The 20,366-nt window shown below is 38.8% G+C and overlaps 1 protein-coding gene across 3 annotated transcripts in view; it reads left to right on the top strand.

Annotated features, from left to right (window-relative positions):
• Window positions 1-9,683, top strand: part of METTL24 (methyltransferase like 24) — a 177,133-nt gene extending 167,450 nt beyond the window's left edge. For all 3 annotated transcript variants that reach the window (XM_044004990.1, XM_044004989.1, XM_044004991.1), the window contains one exon: window positions 7,734-9,683. In XM_044004990.1, coding sequence (XP_043860925.1) covers window positions 7,734-8,048 — 315 coding nt within the window. In that variant the 3' untranslated portion in view covers window positions 8,049-9,683. The remainder of the gene's footprint in view (window positions 1-7,733) is intronic.
• The last annotated feature ends 10,683 nt before the right edge of the window (window positions 9,684-20,366 follow it).

The following is a 20,366-nucleotide window of genomic DNA, read 5'->3' as shown; positions in this document are numbered from 1 at the left end:
CTTTTCAGAAATGTGCGGTCTTGTTATTCAGAGGTGTTTAATGCTTCATAATAATGTAATAATGTTGGATGTATCAAGTGGTAATAATGAGAATCTTGGCTGTAAAATGGTTATGGTAATATGAATTTCTGAGGCTGGAGCCTCTAGCTAATAGGAAATACAGACAGAAAGAGAAAATTTCATGTTTTATTCACACCATTTTGCTACCAGTACTCCTAAACCAGAAAGCAGCAGCTCAATATGGTGCAATCCTGAGACTGGCTGGATGAAGTAATCTAGCTCCCCTTAAATAGATTTGTTTTTTGTCACAGGTGGGATGAGAAGGGAGAGTTTGCATTTTAAAAAATAATTTTATATTGATATTTCTCATCACATCACCTGTCATTTCCTATTGTATGATTCCTTCCCCTACCTTCACAATTTTTTATCTCTAAAAAACATGCTGATCATTGTTATTTATATTTGATTAACATTGTGAATAATAAGATCTGATTCCCTTAGAAAGCATATGTTTTGGTGTGATTCAATCTGATGATAATTATTTTCTGCTTGCTAATAAGTCATTTTTATTTTATTACAAATTTTATTATAAATATCCTAAAATACATTTTGAAAGCAAAAAAATATTAAGAATTCCCATAAATTATACAAACAAAATAACCTAGAATTTGATCTTACATTTTTTTAGCTTAACCCTGATGTTATCCCTTTAATTTTCTAATTAATCAATCACATTCAACATAAATACATGCAAAAACAGAGTTTATACTTTGCTTTATACCCACATAGAATAATGGTTGTTGACTTTAGAGTTTCTAGATCAGTGTTTCCCAACCACTGTTGCAGACAGAAAACTTTGAGAGTCTTCCCCTCCCTGGTTGATTCTTTTGTGAAGGCAAAGTGGACCATCTTTTACCTCATTCCTTATCTAGCCTTAACTGAGACCTGGGAAAGACCTTAGCTTAAAAAGGCCAAGGTCTCCCACTGCATCCTGGGCCATTGCTAGTCATCCTGACCTAAGTCTTGCTACTGGACTCTGAGGAGAGAATGAAGCTGATGACTTTGCACAGCCCTGCCTCTCTCAAATCCAATTCACTTGCAAGTCATCACTCTCCTGTTGTCATCGGTCCTTGAGAATGAAGGATCAACAACAACAACAACCCATAAACAAGCCCTTCATCCCCATGCAGCAAAATTTTTATACCAGAGGTCCTTTTTAAAGCATAGTTAAGTCATACTTAAATTCTTAAAACAACACCCTAATAAATGGTTCCTCCCTTTCCCCCTTGCATCTTCTCCCTCCTACAGATGTCCTTTCTTCTTTTTTTCCCCATTCTTCCTCTTTCTCCTCTTCCTCTGCTTCTTCTTCCCTAGGAACTGTGAAAAGCCCAGACATGGCCCCAAGACTGATGAGAACTGAGCTATAGGAGGTAGGCAACTGTGAAATATTTTACCAGGCTGGGCAGTCTGGGGACAGCTGTTCTATATTATTATGTGGGCAACACAACAGAATTCAGTGATTCTGAGCTCTTTTTCAAGCAGAACAAAAAAAATTCTTGTGAAATTTAAGCTAAAGTAATTCTCTGGGCAACCTAATTAACCTAGACCTAGAAGTATTCTGTATAAGAGTTAATAATAGATTAAACAATCCATATAAATGCCAGTGCCACTGAGCAGGCAAAAGGAATTGATAATTATAACCATATGCACATTCACAAGGAGGTCTACTTTGCTCAATCCTCCAGTGGAGAAAGGCAGTCTTTTTCTCCTCTCTTCCTTCTCTTTTCCTTTGAAACTCTTGAAATGACAGCCAGATGGTTTAGGGACATTTAGCTTCTGATTATTTGGTTTCTCTTGTGTTTTTCTTCTTCTTCTTTTTAGTTTTTAAAATTCTGAACTTAACATCAAGTCAAATGGACATTTTCATATCCATAGAGAAATAGAAAAGGATTGTAGAGACAGTTCTCACTTTATGTAAATTCACATTGCAAATTTGACTTCACAAGAATTCTGAAAGAAATCCATATTCCAAAAAAACCACCTAAGTTAACTACTGTACTTGATTGTGCTCTTTCTCTCTGTTCCTGATCCTCCTCAAGATTCCCTGGCATCCCCCAAAAAAAACTCCCCCCAAAAAACCCTCCAATAAAGAAGGGAATGCTGAACTGGGGGCTTGGCTTTTGAGACCTCTGAGACCTCCAGGCTGGAGAGAAGAGACCTTTGCCTCACTTCCCTGCCTTGGGTCAGGTTCCAGTCTGTCTATTTTCCCTCTAGGTACACAGTGTGTCTATCCTGGCTCCCATGGGTTACTTCTCCTCTCCTGTCTGTGTCCATGTCCAACCCCCATGTGTTCACACCCTGTTCCTCCTCCAGCTGTGGCATCCTTGTCACCTTCCCCAACTTGTCCTTAGACTGAGTGCCTTGCCAGCTCCCACCACTAGGGCCCACCCCTGTCTGGCAAATTCAAATTAAGTAAAAATTGCTTTGAGTAAAGGTGGCCAGGGAGGTCCACTTAACACAAAGCAAGAACTGTCAGCGTACAAAACTGTGGCTTTCAGTTTTGTACAGTCTGATTTTCTTCTTAAATATACGGCAAGTTCAAAAATCTAACTTTCAAAGCTGTCCTGCCTTTTGTGATTCTTTTTCTGATAATTTGTAAGCCTCACTTTTTTCCTCTAAAGTAGAAAAAAAAAATCCCTTTTTTAGGCTACTAAGCAGAGATGTCTCCCAGAACCAGCTACTGTTGTTACGCCATGAATAGTCTGTTCTACCTTTGCAGTCTTCTTAAACTTCTTAAATCTTATTCTCTTTTGAGCACTCTCCAGAATGTTTTCAGTTCCTTAAACTTGACATTTCATTTTCTGTCTGCACTACCCCCTTCCCCCCTTCCCCCCCCCCCGTGTTCAGCCCCATTTACCTGTATCTCTTCATTTCCCCGACTTCCTTCAATACTCAGTTCAAACCTGACCTACTCCAGGTCCCCCCTCACCAACCCCATCTACTAATACCTTTCCCTCTCATTGCCTTCCATCTCCTGTGTCTATATCTTTATCTACTCAGTTGTTTACACTAGTGTTTTTGCTTTTCTTTGTATCTGTTGAAGATACAAAGCGTTGAGCTTAACACAGCTCCTGACACACAGCATCAATGCCTGTTTACTTGGAGGCAACTAAGTGACTCAGTGGATAGAGCACTGAGTCTGGAATCCAGGAAGTCCTTGAGCTCAGTTCTGGCTTCTGACACATACTAGCTCCCAGTGTGACTCTGGGTAAGACATTTAAGTTCTGTTTAACTCAATTTCCTGAACTGTCAAATGGGGATAATAATAGCACCTACCCCAGAGTTGTGGCCGTCAAATAAGATTTGCAAAGTGCTTAGCATAATACATTGAACATAGTAAGTACTAAATGCTTGCTCCCTTCCCCTTCCCCACTTGATGAGGGTTTGCAAAGGTCATTTCTCAAATTTTTGATTTTGTTGGTGTGAGAGGTCCCTTTCCCAGTGCAGATCATAACCCTAGACACCATAATAGATATTTTTTGGTGGTTTTCTGTGGCCAAGAAAAAGTCATTTCTTGGTGTCTAGTATTTTGGTCATGAAGTTCCCTGCACTTAGCTAGGTTAAAACCTAGAAGCCTTTCCAACTCAGTAGGAACCCCCAGAGTTTGTGCTCCATTGACATTGCCTTTAGGAACTCAAAGTCCCATGCCATGATGAGGCAACAGAACAGGCTTTCAATAGAAGATGGAAAAATTCCTCACTTGATTTATGGTAGCACAAAGCCAGACAGTAGGTTCAGTATATAGATGTACCCAGGGCTTTGCTGGGAGCTTTTTTTTTCCTCCTTCCCATTGCTCCAAAGATTACCTTTCAGAGAGGAAGGAAATGGTAATGATGACAGCTCTGAAACAGAGACAGCAGAATCTGCATAATTTGAAAGAGGAGCTTCCTAAACATCTGTTTGTCCTCTTACCAGCCGGTTGGGTTTGTTTCTGCTGTGCTTTCCAGTCCTTTTCTCTCTCCTCCCCTAAGTCTTCTCATAATTTCCATTTGAATGATCCCAGTCTCAGCCTCCACAGCAAGAAAATTACTCACTGTTCCCATTTCTTTACCCATTACAGTCATATAATTTTTACTATTTCACATTATACTATGTATTATATTTGGTTGTTACGGTACCTTCTTCTACCAGAAAATAACCTCCTTGAGGGCAGGTACCCTAATTTGTCTGCCTTTGCATGCCCCTCAGAGACTACCACAGTACTTTTCAAAGGAAGGCTTTCACCATCTGCTTCCTTATTCACTTCTTTGAAAGGTTATCTCTTTTCTTTTTCAAATATAAAGCTAACTGCCTAATTCTCTTTGAGGGGGTATGATGTTCATCCTCTTCTCATTTTACCACCTCTTGGTTTCCACAGTATTTTTATGGCTAGGTGATACAGTGGATATAGAATATGGGACCTAGAGTCAGGAAGATCGAGATTTAAATCTGGTCTAAAAAACATACTGTCTCTGACCCTGGGCAAATAATTTAGTTAGCCTCTTTATTCCTCAGTTTCCTTGTCTGTAAAATGGAGGGGATAATAACACCTACCTCCCAAGACTGTCATGAAAATAAAAATCAGATAATATTTGTAAAATAGCTGTTATTATTTGTCTATTTTTATCAGTCACAAGTAATATGATAATCAGAAATCATTTGGGTGTTCAGAAATACCAGGCAAATCTTACCGCCTTGGAAATTGAATTTAAAATATGTTTGGTAATAACTTTTATTGGTTTTCCTGTTTAGGTCACTCTATAAATATGAACATTTTTTTTTTCCCCAAGCCTGTTCCTGGTTCACTAATTCCTATAAGTAGCATTAGCCTATTAAAGGTGAGAAAGAATATCTGGAAGGGTAGGGAAACAGAGTTACTGAGTTTAAGGTCAGCTAAGTTATGAGTGGGAACAGGAATATTTATCTGATTTAAGGTATTCTGGAAATAGATACTTCTATTTCTACTGACTAATAATCAACACGCATTCATTTTGTACCTACTATGTGCCAGGCATTGTACTAAGTGTTAAGGATATAAAATGAAATTACAGCCACTCCTCAACTTTCATGAGGGAAACATTCCTAGGAAATGGTAAGAAAGTCAAAAAACACAAATGTTGATTGATACATTGAGCCTATGGAAAATAGTTATGGGAAATAGGGGTTAGGTTCCTGTAACCACCAAAAACTAATCTTTCTTTAGAGATTGCTGAAAATATACCTTTATGCATACAATTCTTTATAAGAAAACATTAATTCAGATAATATGTACTTTTCCTAATACAGTAACCATAAAATAATCCATAAAATGCAGTATACTAGAATTCTGTGACCTTTGTGCTAACATCTCAATAAAAAACATTGATTTCAGACAATATTCACTTTTCGTAACACATTAAATCTACAGTGCCATACATTTTGTTGTTATTCAGTCATCAGTCACATCCTGCTCTTTGTGACCTCATTTGAAGTTTTCTTGGCAAAGATAGTGGAATGTTTTTGCCATTTCCTTCTTGAGCTCATTTTACAGATGAGGAAACTAAGCAAAACAGGGTGAAGTGACTTGTTTAAGGTCACACAGCTACTAAGTGTCTGAAACCAGATTTGAACTCAGGAAGATGATGATCCAGCCTTCCTGACTTCAGGCTCAGCATTCTTTCCACCATGCCACCTAATTTGCCTGTGTACCATAAATACTGTACAGCCAAGGAAATTTTAAAAACTAAAGCATTTTAAAAATCTGAATCTTATTTTCAACTGCTGTCAAATGGAAGTGTGAGGGTGTTGTACTGTATAATGAATCGTGAATTTGTTAACACCAAGCTCCCTGCAAATATTCTGGCAGGAAGTTTACCTAACACCTTTATTTTCCCACTAAACTGCATCATTGACTTTCAGCTTGATCTTAGAGACCAGAAGACTTGCTCTATGTGTGGGGGGCATAATTTCAACACAAAATTTGAATTTTAAAGGCAAACAGTGAAAATATTCAATGAATGAACCATGAATTCTTTACAATGGTAAGGTGAAGAAGACCAGTGAAGAAATGAGGAGGCTACCAGCCCCTCTGCAAACTTGGGTGCAATGAGCCTCTCGCTTTTTTCTCCACTATATGTGGCTGTGAATGTTCCTGGTTGGCAATGTGAAAGTGAAAATGAGGTTATTAATAAAATCACTCAAATGCTTGAAGTCGCAAAAAATGAACATGTAAATGTTGAGTATCTCTACTCTGAAGAAGCTTATATTCTACTGGAGGAGAAAGCAAGTATATCTGTAAATTTAGTATAGGTTCTATGCCAACTATACCAGTTCCCCCAAATCCTACCAGGTCACATTTCCAGATGTCATATTCCCCTTGCAGTGGCCTTGGAGAACAGGGGATAGGGGCTTACTCACAAGCCCCTATCTGGTATATTAGGTCATATCTCTTCTATATCAATTAACCAATTAACATATATTAGCTTGTGTGTGTGTGTGGGGGCAATTGGGGTTAAATAACTTGCCCAGGATCACACAGCTAATAAGTGTTAAGTGTCTGCGGCCAGATTTGAACTCAGGTTCTCCTGAATCCAGGGCCAGTGCTCTATCTTTTGTGCCACCTTGCTGCCCCTCATATATTAGCTTTTACAAGGATATATTTACCAAGAAGCTATAGCAAGTAGAGAAGTATAATATCCCTCCCCGATCAGAATACTCTCTACCCACTACACACTCACATGATATACACAGTGCCCTAAAAGTATAATTTTAGGTTATTAAAGTTTAAAATTGCCTCTTTATGTATGTATTTACATATAACGTGTGTATTAAAATACTATATTTTAAACTGAAGTGCAGATACTTCAGTGAATTTGTGGTGTCATTAACATGGGGTACTCTCTCAGTGATGGAGATTGTGGGGGCAGCTAGGTGGCCCAGTGTATAAAGTGTCCGCCTGGATTCAGGAGGACCTGAGTTCAAATGTGGCCTCAGACACTTGACACTTACTAGCTGTGTGACCCTGGGAAAGTCACTAAACCCTCATTGCCCTGCAAAAAAAAAAAGTCAGGAAATATGCATTGGTGACAAATATTGGTGAGCCTTCAATGCCAGAATAAGGAAATTGCAACCCATCTGTGCCTGCCCATCTTGTGTGACACTTGTCCATGATCTACTGGAAATAACTGCATTATTCTTCATGCTCTTTGCCCACTTTTCTATCATCACTGAAGAAGCAGAAGGGCCAAGGGTCATTTTATATTTTCCTTTGTTTCATAGGTTGCTATAGTCAAAGACTTGATTCCCAGTCGGCTAATCTTCTGGTGATGAGCCTCCCCAAACTGAACTAGGCTGGTACTCAGAAAGCAGATATAACGGTCTTTTCTGGTGACTGTGTTCGATTTCTTCCTGCTTTCCTAGTTTGGTAGCACCTGCCAAAGCTTGCGTTTCAGTGATATGGCCCTCAAATATCCAGGGTCACCTCCACACCACAAAGGGGAATCCAAGGAAGATTTGGTGGAGGAAAGTATAGGTAGAAGTCAAAACCACGAAGGAAGAAAATTCAGTGCCCAGTGTTTCATTAAAAAGTGTTTGGTCTACACACACTAAATAGAAGTTAAACCTCTTGATATCAAGGGTATTCTTTTTAATAGTAGTTATGTAGTCTGTTAATGGGGTTACATTTTTCTTCATTTTCTCTTGCTCCTTTGTTACAGATTGATGTCCTCAAGGCCGACCTGGAAAGTGCTGAATGGAAAATTCTGGAAAATCTGATCCTGGAAGGTGTCCTTGACCAGATTGGACAGCTAGTGTTTGAAATCCACCTCCACTGGCCTGGGTTTGAGATTGGTGGCAACGATAGCTCTGTGGTACGCTTCTGGTACAGCCTACTCAAAGAATTAGAACGGAAGGATTTCAGGCTCTTTTACACTTACAAAGACTTATCCAAACCACAGCTATTCCTAAAGAAAGAACTTTTCAATGCAAGTAGCTGTTATATTCTCAGCTGGGTGAACATGAGATGGAAATGAGATGCGAAGAGGGTTCATGAGAATAAATGAGTTGTTGATAGTAAGATTTGAAACAAGTATTTAGTTAATTAATGAGATATCCAGGACCTACGAGAGGCAGACACTTGGTGAAGAGCTGAGGTGTCAAATACGGCCAACGACACTCACTAGTGCAGCCTTGAACCAGATTAAAATGTGGGAAATATTTTACAAAAATAAATAAAAATAAAATAAAACATATATAACATGACATTTTAAAACTAAATCAATATGCGGTCTACTGGGATCCTTATGTATGAATTAGTGGCCCTCATTTGTACTTGAGTTTGACACCTCTGGTGTAGTGGATAAAAAGCTGGACATGGAGTCAGGAAGATGTGGATTTAAATCATGCCTCTGACCTGTGACCTTAGGTAAGTCACTCTCTGAGACTGTTATTGGTTTTTTAGGTTTTTAAAAATCTCTCTAATGGGACTAAGAATGTCTACCTCATGGGGTTTAAGTGTAAAACACTTTGACTCTTGTAAAGTGCCATATAATTGTCATATTATAATTACCAAGAGGCAGCACGTAATAATGGATAGAGAACTGGCACAGGAAGCAGGAAGACTTGGTTCAAATCCTGCTCCTGCCACATACTGGCCTTGTGACCCTAGGCAACTCATTTAACCTCTGAATCCTTAGGAGATTCCTTGAGATTGTAAATTGCAGAGAAAGTGATGACCTGTATTAGTAGAAGGAATTTTCTTATTTAGGAGTTCCCTATATCAGTGAAATCACCAGTCTTCTCACTATCCTTATTATTATCATGACAATAGCCACATCATGTCAGATCCATGGTTGGCAAGCCTTCTGTGTTGGAATGAGAGGCACCATGGCATGTGTTGCAAGGGGGCTGGGTTGACTTCAGAGGTTTAGGATGTAGCCCCCCCACACACACACACTAATATCCTGTTTTCCCTGAATAACTTATCCAGATCTATCACTCCAATGTACCTAAACTCTTTGGAATCTTACTGGGTTCAAATTTTGCCTCTCTCTGTGTCCCCCCCCCCATCCGTATCCTTCATGATATATGCATTATGTCAGTCTCTTGGCTTTGACTGATCTTGTGCTCTTTATCTACACGCCTAGGACGAGTACTTTCAGGAAATAATCTGGGGACTTAATGATGCCCAGGTATTGCATAAGCATTTTACTCTATGCTTTAAAATGGGGAGACTAACATGCTTAGGCTATTGAGAATCGTCAGCTCTGATACAGATTTCTTCTCATATCTTCATCGTCCTAATCACTGACATTAATATAGCTCTAATATGAGTATTGGCCAAAGTACTTGGAAAACATAATCCCATTTGAGTCTTACAACAACTCTGTGGGATAGATGTGGTTATCCCCCATTTTATTGCTAAGGACAGTCTTAGAGAATTTAAGGGACTTGCTATGGGTCACACACTGGTAAGTATCTGAGGTAAAATTCAAAGCCAGGTGTTGTTGGCTAATTCCAGTGCCCTGTCACATGTTCCCAAATGCCTGTCATGGAACCCGTTCCACTCCCATAAAACCAAACACAAGGCCCAGTTCAGTTGTCAGTCAAGGAACAAGAATTTCCCAAGTGCTGATTTTGTGTTAGGACTTGTACAAGGCACTATACACAAAGGAAAATTAACTAGTCCTTCACCTCAAGGAGGTTATAGTCTCTCTGGAGAGAAAATATAAGTGGATATAAAATAAGAATGTATATAAAATAATTACTGCCTCTTCCCTTAAAATCAAATAGGGATTTTCTATTCAGAGAGCTGCTTAACCTCAGAACATGTTTCCTACAACTATACTTGGTTTTTCCTTTATCTTTATTATCAATCAGCATCACTTTAATGAGATCCTATTTTATGTGTCACATCCTGCCCCCCCCCCTTTGTGGGGTATTAACACTATGGTTTCTTTTTTAGAGAAATTATTTCTGTTAGTTGTCAAGGGCAGGATTTTGTGGTTTTGTGGCCCTAAAGTAAAAGGACCTGGGTTCAGTTCATACCTCTGATGCTTATCACCTTTGTGATCTTGGGGAAGTGATTTAACTTCTCTGGACCTCAGTTTCCTGAGTGACAAAATGGAGAAGTTGATCTAGATGGCTTTTAGTAAATGCTAATTGACTGACTATATGAAGTCCTTTCCTCTTGAGATCTATGATCCCATCCCCATTTACAAGATTTTTCATTTGGTCACCTTGCTAATTTTCAAATAACCTATTTTAAGTAAACCCATTAAGTGTGTATGTGTGTCCATCACGATCACATCATGATCTTTTAGAAAAGTCCTTGAAAAGTATTTTCTCTGGAAGGATTTTGTTCATGATGAGGATCCTATAAACTGATCTTTTGCAAATATCGGTCTTTTGTGAATTTCTACCTTTTTTTGTTTATTTGTATCGAATACTAAAAGGCAGCTAAATGGTGCAGTGTCTAGAGTGCCAGGCCTAGAGTTAGAAAGACTCATCTTCCTGAGTTCAAATCTGGCCTCAGACATTTATTAGCTGTGTGACCCTGGGCAAGTCATTTAATCCTGTTTGCCTCAGTTTCCTCATCTGTCAAATGAGCTGGAAAAGGAAATAGCAAACCACTCCAGTGTCTTTACCAAGAAAACCGCAAATGGGGTCACAGGGAGTCAGATATGAATGAAATGACAGAATAACAACAAAATTACAATGAAAAAAAAAGCATATTTTTTTAAAAAGTTAAAATGTATGTCTTTCAAATATGTATGCACATATATACATGTATATATGTATATATTTTTATATAGTATATAGTAACTCCATGGGAGGGTGCAGAACCTATGTTCAAAGGTTGAGTGTGGGAAGGATATGGGCAGCCACAGTGAGAGAGACAGAAAGTAAAGTCAAAAAGGGTAGGAAGAAGGGGGCAGCTAGGTGGCACAGTTTATAGAGCACCAGCCCTGGAGTCAGGAGTACCTGAGTTCAAATTCAGCCTCAGACACTTGACACCTACTAGCTGTGTGACCCTGGGCAAGTCACTTAACCCTCATTGCCCTGGAAAGAAAAAAAAAAGAAAGAAAAAAGGTAGGAAGAGAACCAACTCTAGGTGCTTTGAGACCTCAACAACCTGCTTTAATGAATAAATCAGAATGGTTTCATTAGCATATCAATTGCTTTCATATAAATGGATGTTTCTAAAAATGCTCAAGAGTCTTGGGAATCAGTTTTTTCTCCGAAGCGGCTTACCCTATTCACTCGAACTTTTTATGAAGAGAGGGCCTATAAAGTTAAGGTTAAACTTGAAGCTGGTTCCCCTGTTAAAGTGATATCACTTATTCTGAATGATTAGAACCTATGAAAGACTACAGAATATTGTTGTTACAGCAAATAGAGCACAGTACCATAAGCACCTACTATGTGCCTCTGATCTTCAAGGTCACTTGGAGGCTCTAAATTCTGTGACCCTAGGCTACAAATGGGGTCTTGATTGATTGTTTAGACTTAAGTAATGGAGAAAATGTTAATAATGCAAATTAAACCTCAAAGTGTTATACATATAGTACCACACACACCTCTAAAGGTGGTTGTTAGATATACCAGCATACCCCTGGAAGTTATTTGTAATAGTGTCCTCCATTACCTTGGCTAATGATTTTATATTTTTGTAACTTGTTATTGTTCCAACAAACATCTTACAATACAATAAACATTTATTAAGCACCTGCTGTGTGCCTATGAACCTTAAGGTCTCTTCTGGCTCTAAAGCCTATGATGAGATGGTAAAGAGATTTTCAGGATAACATTCAGGACTAACCCACCAAAAAATGCACAAGTCACACACACAAAAATCTGATTATAGCATTGTGCCAAGCTCTGGGTGAGAAGTAAAGTTTTGATAGAACATAGTCCCTGACCTTAAGGAGCTTACAGTCTAGAGTAAGAGGATAAAACACAAACACTGATACTTATCATACACAAGATGACATCATTATTAACATTAAAAATATAAAATATTTAAGATACAAAAGGAAAGTTTCTTACTAATGGAAAGGCTTTGTGGAGGGGGTATTGTAGTTGTGCTTTAAAGAATGGGTTAGGAATTCAGTGGGTAAAGAGAGGGAAGAACTTCTGGGCACCGGAATAAGCAAAGAGATGGAGGCATGAGTATAGACCATGCTGGGGTGGGAGACAGTGGCTTAGTTTGATCAGAGTGTAGAATTTGCAGAGGGGAACAATATGAATGAAGTCTGAAAAGGCATGTATTTCTTTTTCCATGGCCCTAGAGCTGCCATATTTCCTATTTTGGGCTCCTTGGTGGCCAGGAATAAGGGAATAGTTGCCAAGGATGTTAATATGTTACAGTGGCTTGGGGTTATATACCTGCCATTTTGTAGGCAGCCTTGCATTTGGAGTTTATCTTATAGAACTGAAAAGCACTGAAAATACCATTCCAAGGCAATGGGCACCTAGAAAAAAAATAAAACCAATCCTGCCACCAAGGAATTTACATGTACAGAGATAAACAAATACAGGGTAATCTGAAGAGGAAGCAAAAACCACCTGGGGCAGGGGAGATCAGCAAAAGTTTCAGGTAAGAGGTGTCATCTGAGTTGAGCCTGGGAAGGAAAATAAAGATTTTAAGTGGAGATGAAGGATAACTTTCCAGGCCTGGGGAATGGTTTGTGCAAATACTCAGAGATTGGAGATAGAATGCCATTTTTAGGGAACTAGGCCAGTTTGGCTGAAATATAGAATGCATAAAAATGAGTAATGCAAGCTAAGTCTGGAAAGGTAGATTGGAGCCAAATTGTGGAGGGCTTAAAGCCCTCGAGACTGAGAAGATAAATCTTGCTTTTAAAATCTTTTACATTTTTCATTGGCAATATATGAAGGTGGCCATTGTACTCTTGGCCCATGAGTATAGGACAACTTGTCTGAAGCACCTCTCAGTCACTTTAGGTCTTGCTTCAGGGGTCAATGATTTGCAAGAGTAATGGTGATATGGAAATGTAAAGGAGTTGAAGGAATTTTTCTCATTCAAACAGCTTGAATGGCAGCTCGCTCGCCTGCCCTCCCTCCCTCCCTCCTTCCCTCCCTCCCTCCCTCTCTCTCTCTCTCCCCCCCTCCCTCCCTCCCTCTCTCTCTTTCTTTCTCTCCCCACCCTCTCTCAATCTTTCTTCCTTCCCTTCTCTCTGTCTCACCAGAGGCCATCTATTCCAACCCTCTTATTTTACAGATGAAGACAAAAAGGCCCTGAAACATTAAATGACTTACCTAACACCACACAGGTAGTAAGTGGCACACCAAAAGCCACATAGCAGGGGTGATTCCAAAGAATACCATAGATGGAAGCAGAAGATGCCTCAACCATGAAGATGGCAGTGTTGGAGAGAATTCGCTAATAGTGCAGAACAGCTTTTGGAATCATAGCATCACCTGATATCGATGAAGCAGCAAGTGATTGACAGAGGTAGATAGATGGTTTACAGCTCTAGAAGTATGAGTTGTTTCTTTGTATGTTCCCTATCCCTGGCATTTGCCCACTCTATAGGTGTTCCCTCTTCCATCAGTGGTATGGAAATGCATGGAAGTGTACCTTGGTGTGTATGGGAGGAATTATTTTCCTGTCATTCATTTTGCTATATGTTAAATGGGGCAGCCAGGTGGTGCAGTGGATAGAGTGCTGGCCCTGAAGTTGGAAGGTCCTGAGTTCAAATCTCACTTCAGACACTTATTAGTTGTGTGACCCTTGGCAAGTCACTTAACCCCAATTGCCTTAAATATTTGGGGCCAGTCATCCTGATATGTATCTTCCCACTGGACCTGGATGACTCTGGAGGAGAGAGTGAGACTGGTGACTTTTTCACAGTTCTCCCTCACTTAAATCCAGTTCACTGCAAGTCATGACATCACCTCCCGATGTCATGGTCCTCTTCAAGAATGAAGGACAAACAACAATATATGTCAAGGTCAATCTTTCTTGCTTTTAACTAATGTCTTATGGTTGATCTGATAAAAGAGGCATACATTGAGGCTTTTGACATGGTTTCAAGTAGAAGCTGACTCAAAATATCTTGAACCTGGGATAGCTTTTTAGGAAGTATGTGAGAGAGCTACAGAAGGTATTTTGATTTTTTCCAATTATCATGGATAAGCTGTTCAAGAATTATTTGACTTTTTTCGCATAAAGAAAATTATTGAGAAGGAAACAGTTTTGTCTTAATTCTTTGTTGTCATTGCTTAATGATTACATGTCATTTAATCTCTTCACCACCTCAATCTCTTGCAATTTGATTTCCCTCCGCACTATTTGTACCCAAACTATGCAATTTTAGTCATAACTTAGTGGCCAGAATGGTGCCATGGAAAGAGCACTGGGGACCCAGGAGTCATGGGTCCAAAACTTACTTCTGACTCATACATACAACCTATGGGATGATGGAGAACTCAGCCTCCCTGAGTCTGTTTCCTCCTTTGTAAAGTGAGGGATGAGCTGGATGGGTCGACTAGATGGCCTGAGGGTCCTTTCCAGCTCTAGATCTATGATCCTCTAACCTCTTTATGGTCAAAACAAATGTCATTTAGTCTCCATCTTCTTAAACTAACACTCGACACTGTTTACCAGCTTCTCTTTTCAGTAATCTTGCTTCCTTCATGGTTTTCATCTTCTTTCTTGTGACTGTTTCCCTTAGTGGTTTCTCAGCCTTTTTCAGTCCTTACATTTCTTTTTCTTTTTTGAGGCAATTGGGGTTAAGTGACTTTCCCAGGGTCACACAGCTAGTAAGTGTTAAGTGGCTGAGGCTGGATTTGAACTCAGGTTCTCCTGAATCCAGAGCCAGTGCTCTATCCACTGTGCCACCTAGCTGCCCCTTCTCAGCTTTTTTCAATTCCTTAAATATAGATGTTCTACCAGGGATCTGTCCTTTGCCCTCTAAACTCCCTTTGTGATATTACCAGTGGTTTCAATTATCACCTCTGCAAATGACTCCACATTTCTAGCTCTCAATCTCTTCGCTTAACTCTAGTCCATTTCTAAATGCTGGCTGCATATCTTTATTTGGATGTCTGACAACATTTTATATTTAGTATGTCCAAAATTCAATAATCTTGACAAATCGTGCTGCTTCCATGAATCATTTCTCGTGATGGCAACATCATTTCCCCAATTCCCTAAGGTAATAAGACCTTAGTCTTTGGGGGAGGGGCACGTAGTTTTGAGGGTTAAGTGACTTGCCCAGGGTCACACAGCTAGTAAGTGACAAGTATCTGAGGCCGGATTTGAACTCAGGTCCTCCTGACTCCAGGGCCGGTGCTCTATCCACTGCGCCACCTAGCTTCCCCCTAGTAATTGTTTTGCAACAAACATTTCATGAATGAAGTTGCATATACTTTAAAAAATCACTTATTTTGGGGGGCAGCTAGGTGGCGCAGTGGATAGAGCACCGGCCCTGGAGTCAGGAGGACCTGAGTTCAAATCCGGCCTCAGATACTTGACACTTACTAGCTGTGTGACCCTGGGCAAGTCACTTAACCCCAACTGCCTCACCAAAACTAACTAAATAAATGAATTTTAAAAGTCATCTATTTTTCCAATCAACAAAAATTCACCTTCTCTACATCCCCTCCCTCCCTCCATCCCCCTGGAAAGAATTAAAGAAAAAAACCCCATTATAAACATGTATAGTCAAGGAAATCAGATTTCTCCATTGGCTATGCCCAAAAAATTGTTTCTTTTCTCCATTCTGAGTCATTCATCTTTCAATTAGGAGGTGAGTACCATGTTTCATTTATTAGTCATTTGGAATCATGGTCAATCATTACAGTGATCAGAGTTCCTATCTTTTCAATGTTGTTTGTCTTTGCCATATTTGTTGTTACTGTATAAATTGTTCTTTTGGGTCTATTCACTTGATTTTGCATCAGTTTATACTTCTTCCCAGATTTCCCTGAAACCATCTCTTTCATCATTTCTTATAGCACAGTAGAGTTCTAATCCCATTTATATACCATAACCTGCTCAGCTATTCCACAAATTCCCATTTTTTGCCACTTCAAAAAGAGCAATAGTTTTGTATACCTTATTTTTCCCTTCAGATGAACAATCCCTCCTTTTTAATCTACCCTCCAATTTCCCCTTCTTCCCTTTTCCTATTTCCCTGTTGAATGAAATACATTTTTGTACTTAATTCTCTGTATGTATATACATTATTCCTTCCTCTTATCAGTTCAGATGAGAATGAGGTTTAAGTGTTAGCCATTTTCTCCAACTTTCTTCCTTGCTTGTATATTTACTTGCATACCCTGATTTTGTAAGATCATTTTCCCATACCTTACCCCCACCCCACCCCACAACCCAATGTATTTTTCTTGCCCTCTTTTCACTCTTCTCTTAAGGTCATTCTCTTAAAGGAACAGAATCATCCCCAGGCCTTGTCTAATTAGACTTCCTCTATTATTACGAATGACAGGGTTCAGAGAGGACAAACACATCATTTCCTCATGTGTATATATGTGACATTTATTTTTGTTTAGTCCTTATGATAGTTCATTCATGTTTACCTTTTTATGTTTCTCTTAACTCCTGTGTTTAAACTTCTTTTAACTTCAAATTCTTAGATAGCTCTGATCTTTTCATCTGGAATGCTTATAAGTCTTCTATTTAATTAAACATCCATTTGTTCCATATACAGCATTAGACTGTTTTGTTGGGTAAATTATTCTTGGCTGTAGGTCTAAATCCTTCTGGAATATAGTATTTTAAGTTCTTTTACTCCTTTACAACGATGGTGATCAAGTCCTCTATTTCAGTGGTGTTAAACTCAGATAAAGATGGGGGCAGGGGGAGGGCCTCACCAAACCATACATATGAACATTTTCTATTTTCTATTGTATTTTTTGAGGGAGTGATACTTATTTTCTTTTTCTTAACACTTAGTTTTATTTTTTCTCAATTGCACATAAAGCAAAAAAATTTAACATTCATTTTTAAAAATTGAATTTTAAATTCTCTCCCTCCCCTCTCCTTAAGAAGGCAAGCAATTTGATAGAGATTATACATATGCAGTCATGCAAAACATTTCCATTATAGTCATCTTGCAAAAGAAAATGCAGGCCCCCGAAAACCCCCAAAATAAAGTAAAAAATGTATGCTTCAATCTGCATTCAGACTTTTATCAATTCTTTCTCTGGAGGTGGATAGCATTTTTCATCATAAATCCTTTGGAACTATTTTGGATCATTGTATTCATCAGAATAGCTAAGTCATTCACAGTTGATCATCTTTAAAATATTGCTGTTACTGTAAATAATGTTTTCCTGGTTCTGCTCACTTCAAATTAGTTCACATAAGTCTTCCCAGGTTTTTCTGAAACTATTCTGCTCATCATTTCTTAATGCAAAACAGTATTCCATCACAATCAGATACCACAACTTGTTTAGCCATTCCCTAGTTGATAGGCATCCTTTCAATTTCCAATTCTTAGCCATTACAAAAAGAACTGCTATACATATTTTTGTACATATAAGTCTTTTTCCTTTTTCTTTGATCTCTGTGGTTGTACAGACCTAGTAGAGGTATTGCTAGGTCAAAGGTTATACAGTTTTATGGATAGCCCTTTGGACAGAGTTCAAAATTGCTTTTCCAAATGGCTGGATCAGTTCATAACTCTATCAACAATGCATTAGTATGTGTTTTCCTTTTCTGTCATATTAGTCAATCTGATGGGTGTGAGGTGGTACCTTAGAGTTATTTTAATTTGCATTTCTTGAATCACTAGTGATTTAAGCATTTTTTTTTTCATGACTATAGCATTTCTTCATCTGAAAACTGCCTGTTTACATCCTTTGACCATTTATCAATTGGGGAATGATTTGTATTCTTACAAATTTGACTCGGTTCTCTATATATTTGAAGAATGAGGCCTTTATCAGAGAAACTTGCTGTAAAATTTCCTTGCAGTTTCCTCCATTCCTTTGAATCTTGGCTGCATTGGTTTTGTTTGTGTAAACCCTTTCTAATTTGATGTAATAAAAATTATCCATTTTATATCTTGTAATGCTCTTTCTTGTTTGGTCATAAATTCTTCCCTTATTCACTTTCCCATAAACCTGACAGATAAAATATTCCATGCGCTCCTAATTTGCTTATATCCTAGCTTCTTAAACTGTGGGTTGCAAGCCCATATGGGGTCATATAACTGAATGAGGGGATTATGAAAAATGTGACAACAGTAAAAGGTTATGTATACTTATTTTATACACCTATGTACCTGGTGTCAAAAATTTCTAGGGCAAAAAGGGTTTATGAGTGGAAAAAGTTTAAGAAGCCTTGGTTTATATCACTATTTAGGTCTCAATCATGTACCCATTTTGACCATATCTCAGTACAGTGGAAGATATTGTATTTTTATTATTTTGTTAAATATTTCCTAATTATATTTTAATCTGGTTCAGGATGCATATTTGACATCTCTGTTCTATTTTATGAAAGGCCCATTTTTCCCCTTTGTAGAGTTAGTCAGTTTTGTTTGGTAAATTTTACTCGACTATAAACCCATGTCCTTTGCCTTTTGGAATATAGTACCCTAATCTTCCCACTCCTTCAGTGGTGAATGTTAAATTATATATGACCTGACTGCATCTCCTTGGTACCTGAATTCTTTCTGGTTGCTTGAAAAATTTTTTTTCTTTTATCTGGAAGCTCTGGGTTTTGTTTATAATATTTCTGGAAGTTTTCATTTTAAGGGTTTCTTTCAGGTGACTAGTGGATTCTCTCTAATTTCAATTTATCCTTTGGTCCTAAGAGATTTGGGCAATTTTAAGATTTCTTGAAAGGTAGTCCAATGTTTCTTAAATTTCTTCTGTTTTCTGGATCATTTGTTTTTGCTAATGAGATAACATAAATTTTTCTTCTATTTTTTCTCAGTCTTTTTACTTTGTTTTCATATCCCTTATTGTCCCACTAAGTCACTGTTTTCTGTTTGGTCTGTTCTAATTCTGAGGAAGTTTGTTCCTTGGGCAAGATTTTATACATTTCATACCAGTTTCTTAATTCCTTTCCATAGATCTTGTTTATTTTCTATTTTTTCCCCCTCTAGCACTCTCATTTCATTGATAAAAACATTTAAAAACTCATTTCAAGGGGCAGCTAGGTGGCGCAGTGGATAGAGCACCAGCCTTGGATTCAGGAGGACCTGAGTTCAAATCCGGCTTTAGACACTTTACACTTACTAGCTGTGTTGACCCTGGGCAAGTCACTTAACCCTTATTACCCTACAGAAATTAAAAAAAAAAAAGTTAGATAATCTAACCAGTCATAGGATATGTTTGGGGCAGCTAGGTGGCTCAGTAGATAAAGCACTGGCCCTGGATTTGGGAGGACCTGAGTTCAAATTTGACCTCAGACACTTGACACTTAATAGCTGTGTGACCCTGGGCAAGTCACTTAACCCTACTTGCCCTGCAAAAACAAAAACAAAAGCAAAAACAAACAAAAAAACCCCAACTCATTTCATCTCTTCCAGATACTGTAGTTGAATTTGTGCTCAAGCTACATTTGCTTTGAGGCTTTGCTTGTAGATGTTTTGGAATCATTTTCATCTTCTTTGTGTCTTAAGAATCCCTGACCAAATGAGGTGATATTCGTAATGCACTTAGCATACTACTTGGCACATAGTATGTGTTTAATAATGCTTTTCCCCTTCTCCCACCCTCATCATCACAATAGCCTTTTAAGGTGTATTTCCCCTTCTCTTTCTTCCTGCCTTTAAACTTGATGTTATGACCAGGTTCTGCACACTTCTGCAGGGAAGGTCTGAACTGGTCCTGTTGTTGCTTTCTTGAAGTATTACATGTTGTATTAGTCCACGATCTCAGGGACAGCTCAGGCTGTCCTCCAAGAGTCTAGCACTGCCAAAGTGGTGTGATCCCAGGCAAATTCTTATCACTGACTACCTGATCTTTGCTTTGCAAGTTCCTGTCCTTTGTTTGGATCTAAACAGCTGTAAATGCTTCTAAATTAAACCACTATCAGCCAGCTGGAAAGCTCTGGTTCTGAGGCACAGAACTAGATTCCCTTTTGGTCTGGGCTTTCTGCCTTAGTTATTCTTCTGCAGGCTTCAGATTAAGGTCGCCATTGGAACTGAGAATCAACTCTGCTTCTGGGGTCAGGTTACACCTCTGCTGTTTGCTTCTGAACTTGGTCTTCTCAGTGTAGGTCTTGCAGCTCTTCCCTACCCATCCCAGACACACGTTCTCACCTGCTGTCCACCCAGAATCTATAACCCAGAACAAGGTAGTGAAGAACAAGGCTATCCATTGGCACCTACTCCTTCACCCTGTGGTGT

This window comes from Dromiciops gliroides, chromosome 4 (genome assembly GCF_019393635.1).
Source record: "Dromiciops gliroides isolate mDroGli1 chromosome 4, mDroGli1.pri, whole genome shotgun sequence".
Taxonomy (NCBI): domain Eukaryota; kingdom Metazoa; phylum Chordata; class Mammalia; order Microbiotheria; family Microbiotheriidae; genus Dromiciops; species Dromiciops gliroides.
Note: the sequence above shows the minus strand (reverse complement) of the source record. Positions and strands in the feature narration are given on the sequence as shown.